Source organism: Canis lupus, chromosome 37 (genome assembly GCF_003254725.2).
Source record: "Canis lupus dingo isolate Sandy chromosome 37, ASM325472v2, whole genome shotgun sequence".
Lineage (NCBI taxonomy): Eukaryota > Metazoa > Chordata > Mammalia > Carnivora > Canidae > Canis > Canis lupus.
Window position 1 is genome coordinate 11,568,505 of NC_064279.1, and position 8,163 is coordinate 11,576,667.

The 8,163-nt window shown below is 42.6% G+C and overlaps 1 protein-coding gene and 1 long non-coding RNA gene across 3 annotated transcripts in view; both read right to left on the reverse strand.

Moving 5' to 3' along the window:
- Positions 1-7,756, reverse strand: part of SUMO1 (small ubiquitin like modifier 1) — a 31,246-nt gene extending 23,490 nt beyond the window's left edge. Inside the window, exon 1 of one of the 2 annotated variants that reach the window (XM_025442033.3) lies at positions 5,879-7,756. In XM_025442033.3, the coding sequence (XP_025297818.1) occupies positions 5,879-5,890 (12 nt within the window). In that variant the 5' untranslated portion in view covers positions 5,891-7,756. Of the gene's footprint in view, positions 1-1,861; positions 2,042-5,878 lie in introns of those variants that run through there. The other variant, XM_049106652.1, reaches the window with a different exon arrangement.
- On the reverse strand, positions 2,492-5,348 carry LOC125754506 (uncharacterized). Its single transcript, XR_007408919.1, has 2 exons — positions 4,934-5,348; positions 2,492-4,196 (listed from the first exon to the last, which is right to left on the reverse strand). It is a non-coding gene; the product is annotated as an uncharacterized LOC125754506 (long non-coding RNA).
- Positions 7,757-8,163: the final 407 nt, after the last annotated feature.

The following is an 8,163-nucleotide window of genomic DNA, read 5'->3' on the forward strand; positions in this document are numbered from 1 at the left end:
CTGGCTGAGTTAGAAGAACAGGCAACCCTTGATCTCCATGTCATGAGTTCAAAGCCCACATTGGGTATAGAGATTACTTAAAACAATTTTTTTAAATTTTTTTTTATTTGTTTATTTATGATAGTCACACACAGAGAGAGAGAGGCAGAGACATAGGCAGAAGGAGAAGCAGGCTCCATGCACCGGGAGCCTGACGTGGGATTCGATCCCGGGTCTCCAGGATCGCGCCCTGGGCCAAAGGCAGGCGCTAAACCGCTGCGCCACCCAGGGATCCCAAACAATTTTTTTTTAATTTAACTATAAAAGGTGCTCAATAATATATGTGTGAACACACCACATGACTTTTAAAGAAGCAGAGTATTAGAAAACTACCTCCCCAAAATCACTTTACAGAAAATTCTTAAATGGGATACTAAACCTATCTTAGAGAAAATTATCCATAACTATCTCAATGTCCTGGAAGTAAATGATTTGATCTTAAAGTTACCAGGTCTAGTGATAATAGAAATAAATATCAAGAAGGAATGTAAAAACATCATAAAAGGAAAACTATTCTGACAACCAAACTTTCCTCAATAACAGAACATCATGGAGGCTGAAAGAGGAGGAGAAGATACCAGCTGCTTCAAGTTTTTGAGGCAGCCTTCCAATTTAGGGCCTCTGAGGTGCCTAGTACATATTGACATTCAATAAATACATGTTAAATGAATGAATCTGAACACTCATTCCTTCAAAAACTTACTAAGTATCCAGTTACTGTGCTACGCACTTCAGGAAGAAAGGATAAATAAAGCCTGATTCCTGACCCTCAAAAACACTCTAATAGAAAAAGACACTTAAGGGCAGCCCCAGTCGCACAGCAGTTTGGCACCACCTGCAGCCTGGGGTGTGATCCTGGAGACCCGGGATCGAGTCCCACATCGGGCTCCCTGCATGGAGCCTGTTTCTGCCTCTCTCTGTGTCTATGAATAAATAAATAAAATCTTAAAAAAAAAAAAAAAAAGAAAAAGACACTTAAGTAAATAATTATTGTAACATTATATATAAAAGCTACAGTAGAAACAGTCTCAGCTTTGCTGGCTGTATCCTAGTCAATGAGGTTATCCCAGGCTCTACTGTTGCTAATATAAAAGAGACATTCTAACTGCTAAGGAGGCTAACAGGTATGAAGACATATTTGTCTTTATAGTTTGAATCTGAACTACTCAGCTAAACTTCATGAATACTCCAACCTTAACAATCATACTCAGTTTTCAAAATACTATTAAATATTGTTTAGGTGACATTTTATTTGCAATGTTTTATTATAACCTATATGTTTGCAACATCCACTAGCAGCACCTTATATATCTATCAGAGAGAAGAGACACTGTATTAATCCTCTCCCAGCATTCCTATGGAATGCTCACTGTATCGCTAACTACATGCTCAAGTCATAGCTACAGTTTACCAATCTTACTATGTGATATAAATAGTAGTATACATAATTATAAATTCTAATAATTCATCATCTTCTCCTGCTATCTCAAGCTAACAGTTGGTAAGATCAGTAAACATCAGCAACAAAGAAGATATAAAGAATATTGCAAGGAATAATGCTATCCTGACAGAAGAAATACCATTAATGTGGTAAAAATAACCATAAATTCTTTGTTACTCTTCCTATTGAGATGAAGCCTAAATGCCGTTCCATTGTTGACTAGTTAATAATACTATATTGCATATTTGAAAATTGCTAAGAGATTACATCTTAAGTTCTCGTTACAAGAAAAAAAATTGTGTGGTGATAGATGTTAACTAGATATACTGTGGTGATCATTTCACAATATATACACAAATATCAAATCATTATGCTGTATACCTGGAGCAAGACGGCGACCTGTCTGGGTGTCCTTTCCACTGGGGGTTCTTCCCTGACTTTGAACTTCGCAGGATTCTTATTCATACTTGAACCTTTCTTGTCACCCCCTCCTCAAAGCATCTCTTGTGTCATTCGAAAAAAGCTCTTCAGACCTTAGACCAAAAATCACCCCTTTGAGGGGGTGGCTGTGGGTGCCAAGAGTAAAAGGGACCCGCTGGTCAATGCTGCTGGTCAATTATATTCCCAAAATAAATAAATAAATGCCTCTCCCTTGAATCTGGGCCGGCCTTAGTGATCTGCCTAACCAACAGAATGCAGAGGTGACCTCCAAGGCTACGTCCTAGGAAGCTTGAGGTTTCCACCCAGGGTTCTCTGGAAACATTCACTCTCTTGTTAGCCGAGCTGCCACAGATCAATATTCTGGAGTCCCTATGCTGAACAAAACACATGATGAAATCACTCAGAGAGGCTCTGGGACTTTATGAAGAGCCCATCCATTTCAGCCCCCTACCATATAATCCCAGCTGAGGCCCCACACACCAAGGAGCAGTGGTAGGTCTAGCCCACAGAACCCTGACCAAATTGCAGATATAGGAGCAAAATATAAAAGCGTTGATTTAAGTCACTAAGTTTTGTTTTTTTTGTTTTTTTTTTTTGTTTTTTTTTTTTTTTTTAAGTCACTAAGTTTTGAAGTAGTTTGTAAGGTACCAACAGATAACCAGAATTACACAATGCTTCCAAATCCTTGACTAAAAGAACATGAAAGAAAATCATTCAGACTCTGAGGTGGGGGTGGGGAGAGTGAACCTGCTCACAACAGATTCAGTTAGAATTTCAAGTAAATCAGTCACCCAATTATTACAAATTAACAGACCTGAATTAAAGAGATTAAGTTCATGCTGCCTTTAATGATTTGGGCATGGGAGAGAAGCTTGGGGGACCACTATAAACCTGAATATAGGGAAAAAAGGGAAAATATTGGAACAAATTACGCATACCCATTCTGATAGTAAGCTTCTGGTTCTATGTAAGTGCTCAGATTTGCTGCAAGGTGAGATCAGGTTAAAGGAGAGCACCCAATGAGATCTACTACTGGTTAAAGGCTAGTCTTTATTCTTTCTGAGGGATCATGTACCTCTGATGAAAGCTATGGGTCCTTTCTCTCTTTAAAAAAACAATAAAAATAATAAATAAAACAAATTAAAAAAATGCATGTACAAATACTCACAAAACACTCCATATAGTTTCAATGGATTTTCAGCCCTTAGGGTCCATGAACTTTGGGTTTAGAACCCAAAGTTTTAGAGGGTAGCCCGGGTGGCTCAGCGGTTTAGTGCCACCTTCAGTCCAGGGCGTGATCCTGGAGTCCCACATCAAGCTCCCTGCATGGAGCCTGCATCTCCCTCTGCCTGTGTCTCTGCCTGTGTGTGTGTGTGTGTGTGTGTGTGTGTGTTTGTGAGTGTGTCTCTCATGAATAAATAAATAAAATCTTTTAAAAAAAAAAGAACCTGTTTTAGAGGATTATTCAGTAATGGTTCACAAATCCACTAGATAATGCTGGCATTGTCAGAATTATAACGAAGTATTTCAAATTCACAAAACAATATTTTCACTAATCAATGGAGAATCCAGCAACTCAAGTCTTTATTTTAATGTCCACCTATTTTTAAACCTAAAATTCAACTGCAATATCTTAGCACCAAACAACCAAACAACAAACTTCTGAGCGGTGCCTCAGAAAACGCATCCTTCTAAAAGAACTTGGTTTAAGTTAATACTGTCTTTTAGGGACAGTGGTTGAGTCTCATGCTGTTGATACTGCAAAGTAATAACTTGAGATTCTTACTCTTGCTCATAAGCCTCTTAAGGGTAAGAGTTCAGCTTCACACCACTTTACACACTTAACACCCAACACTGAAATTGTACTGGATCTTGATTATTAATAATGTTGCTGGTCAAACAGACGGGAGCAACAGTTCTCAAATTTTTTGGTCTCATGACTCTTTTACACTCTTAGAAATTATTTAGAACCCCCTAAAGCTTTCATCAGGTTGGTCATATTTATAGAGATTTATAGTATTAGATACTGAAACTGAGAAATGTTTTACGTTTCATTAATTCATTCAAAAGTAACAATAAATCCATTATGTATTAGTAGAAAACATTTTTATTGAAAATATTTTTCAAAACCAGTGAGAACAATACTACTTTGCATTTTTGCAAAGCTCTTTAATGTTTGGCTTAATAGAAAGCAGCTGGATTTTCACATCTGCTTCTACACTTCAATCTGTTGTGATAGGTCATGTTAGTGTCCAGAAGACATCACTGAACACTCCTGAAAGAATGAGAATAAAAAGACAATTCCTAGTATATCATGAAAATAGTTTTGACCTCGAGGACCTTCTAGAAAAGCATCTAAAAAACATCTGGCCACCTGTTCGGGTACTAAGTCCTTATTTCTTCTTTCATGTCTCTCTTAATGACAAATTCAAACTGGAGCAATAAATTCTACAATTTAGCTTGTAATTCTTTCTTTACATTGCTCTTTCATCATGCTATAGTACATTTCAACATGCCTCCTAACATCAAAATAAAAGGCTGATGAAACTAAGCATTTACACCTGTTCTTTCCTCCCTGGTAACCAAGTAAACAACTACCCAGGGACATACTTATAACTCCCATACCAATTTGGGAATTAGTCTAGACTGTTGGTTAAGAAGATCCATCCAAAACTAATCTAGATTATGGTTAAGATTCAAAAATACCAGTGTACATTTGCCTCGTAGTACAAATCCACACAAGCCTCGCTTACTCTCGCCAAGTGTTACTAAACTGAACCGAGTTAGAAGCCTGGGGAGTAACTGTGTCAAACTGAAAAGTTCAAGTGCATTATGGAGTTGAATGAAAAACAAGTCTTCCAGATAACTATCACTAAACAAACAAAAGATCCAAAAAAGACTTTCAAAAGTTAGTCATCTGAGCAAACAAAACGAAGTCCAGACAAAAACGTTATGAATCAAAAACTAGCCATAAACGTGGTTTGACTAGAGAAGGGTGAGGAAGAAACTTACCAAGCAAAACTGAACACTGCAGATCGCGTGCAAATCCCAAGTAAATTCTTGATGCTAACGCTGAGACGAAGCGCTCTGCCACAATAGCTTTCTGTGAATATTATGCAACTGCTCTACATACACCCAAGTTTTCCCCATCCTCTCCCTCAAAAGTATCGGCTTGAGGTTAATGCCCAGATCAAACGCTTTCTGTTGCCTTAGCAGTTTCGCTCTACTTTGTTTCTCGGTTATTCTGAGTGCTCTCTTACAACTGGAGAGTTGCGGAACCAATCCCGAGTAAGAAATGGGAAAGTACAAGAAAAGAGGCGACAGCTCTGCACCACCGCACGGAAAGCCTCAGCGGAGCGGCGACGGCCCTGCCCTAGCAGCAAATCCAAAGAGGAAAGCGCAGCTTTTTAGGTTCCCAGCAACCCCAGACGCCTCCCGCCCCCCACGCCCCCACTCCTGCACTAGCTCGACACCGAGAACCGAAAAGTGGAGTCCACCCGCTTTTCAGGGCCACAGAGCCTCCCGGGCTGGGATTCTCTCCCGTTACATAACTGGGCCTAGGGCCCTGCTGCTGCACCCGGTCCCCGGGACAGGGAGACGGACGTGCTCCCCAGGGACCCCTCTCGGGGAGGTGGAAGCTGGCTCCTGCACCTGGTCGACCCCGGAGAAAGAAGGGGGGAACGACTCGAGGGAGGCCTCCGTCAGAGACGCCGGGGCACAGGGGGTGATGAGCAGGCCCGGAGGGAGCAGGGCGGCTCCCGGAGGCCCGCGGCAGGCCCCGGCGGCTCCGACACGAGTCCACCGCGCCCCCCCTCCGGCCGAGGCCCCACCGGCCGCCCCCTCCCCCATGGCGCGCTCCCCTCCCCCGCGTCTCCATCCCCGGCTCCAGCCGAGAGGCGAGCGGACCGGCGGAGAAAGGCCTCGGCCACGGCCATCGGACCGCTCCCGCCCCGGTACCTGGTCAGACATGGTGACGGCGGCTTCACCCAGGGTCTCCGCACCGCAGCGGCCTCGGGTAGGCAGAACCTCGCTCCGGGGTTTACAAATCCGTCTCTCTTCCCCACAGCACAACACCGCGGCTGGAGGGACTTCCGCTACGTGTCGCGTCACTTCCGCTACGCGTCCCGGGAGGGGGGGAGGAAAGGCGCGGCGGGAAAACGGGGGGAGCGGGGGGGCGCGGAGGTGCTTCGCCGGCCGTCGCTCCCGGCAGTTCCCACAGGCTCCTCAGCTCCGTCGAGGCCTGGACCTGTCGCCTCCGTCCGAGCGTCGCCTCCGGCGGAAATGTCCCGGCCTCCCGCCTCGGTGTTTGGAGACTGACGAGCAGCCGCCCCCCCGCGCCTCCGGCACCCAGCGCGCCTTTGAAAGCTGAGCCGAGGTATTTCTGTCGTCTCTTCCTGGCCTTGCTCGTCAACTTCCTCAGATAAATTCGACGGGGTTCTAGTGCTGTTGACCTGAGAGCTACCTTCTGGTTAAGCGGCCTCCCCGCCTAACACGTGACCTTGATTTTTATTCAGAAAAGCAAAACAAAACCAAACGACCCCATGGGACACAATCTGGATGGCTACGGATTAAAGACATTCTTGGGAAAGTTTTTACCCGTGGGGAAGAATTATTAATTAATTAATTAATTAATTAATTCAGACCCTGGAATTAATGGCTGTGAGATAAAGAATGGTTCTTAGATGACTTCTGTGAAATACGGTGGTCCTGTGAGCATCAGGGTAGAGGAGAAGGATCTAGACCCATGAAATAGAATTGAGGTTCTGGAAATAATAAACCCTCACACACATTAATTTTTCGACTGGACTATCAAGACAACTTAAAGGTGAAAGATACGCAACAAATGTTACTGGGACAACTGGATAATCACCCACAACACACTGAACCCAAGTTCGCTACCTCACAACATACGAAAAATTAACTTTACATGGATCAAAGTCCTAAATGTAAGAGCCAAAACTGTAAAACTTAGGAGATGGGGTACGTGGGTCGCTCAGTGAGTTAATGAAGGGACTCTTGATTTTGCTCAGGTCTTGGTCTCAGGGTTGTGAGATCAAGCCCCGTCTTGGGCGGTCTGTGCTCACCATGGAGTCCGCTTGAGATTCTCTCTCTCCCTCTATCCCTGCCCCTCCCACCTTCGTGCACCTTCTCTCCCTAAATAAATAAATAAAATCTTAAAAAGAAAAGCTATTAGGAGAAAACATAGGCATAAATCTTCTTGACCTTCGATTAGGCAATGGATTCCTAGATATGTTGCAAAAGAACACAAGCAACCAAAGAAAAGTAAATAAACGTCATCAAAATTAAAAACTTTAGTCCTTTGTGTTGAAAAAAATAGAAAGAATGAAGAAAATATTTGCACATAACATATCTGATAAGGATCTAATATTCAGAATGTATAAAGAACTATTACAATTCAATCCTAAAAAGATAAATAGGACAATTTTTAAATGAGCAAAAGATCTGAATACACATTGCTCCTAAGAAGATATGCAAACGGATAAATGAATGTGAAAAGATATGCAAACGGATAAATGAATGTGAAAAGATGTTCAATCATTAGCCATCAGAGAAATGCATATTAAAACCACAATAAGGGGCAGCCCCGGTGGCCCAGCGGTTTAGCGCCGCCTGCAGCCTAGGGTGTGTTCCTGGAGACCCTGGCTCTCTGCATGGTGCCTGCTTCTCCCTCTGCCTGTGTCTCTGCCTCTCTCTCTCTCTCTCTCTCTCTCTCTGTGTCTCTATGAATAAATAAATAATCTTTTTAAAAACAATAAATAAATAAATAAATAAATAAATAAATAAATAAATAAATAAATAAATAAATAAAACCACAATAAGGAGTTCCTGGGCAGCTCAGTCTGTTAAGTGTCTGTCTTCGGCTCAGGTCATGACCCCAAGGTGTGAAGGCGCAGACTGGTCTGATGGCATCCAGGTGCCCTCTGCCCTCTGTGCCTATTCAGTAGTTCCCTACTGAAGACTGGCGAGCTCAACCTGCCGAGCAGCCTGGTCTGCAGCTCCCACTGCTCAGGCCGCTGAGTGCGTTGGAATAACTACTGAGTGGTCTTAAGTTGCTCTTTCACAAAGGCAAACAAATGGAAAAAATGTTGACAGAAAATAAAGTTTCTAAAAGTCAAATAAATAAAAATAAGATGCTTTGGAAAATATTCTGACAGTTCCTCAAATTGTTATAGTTGTCATGACCCAGCAATTGTATTAGATATATACTCAAGAGAATTGAT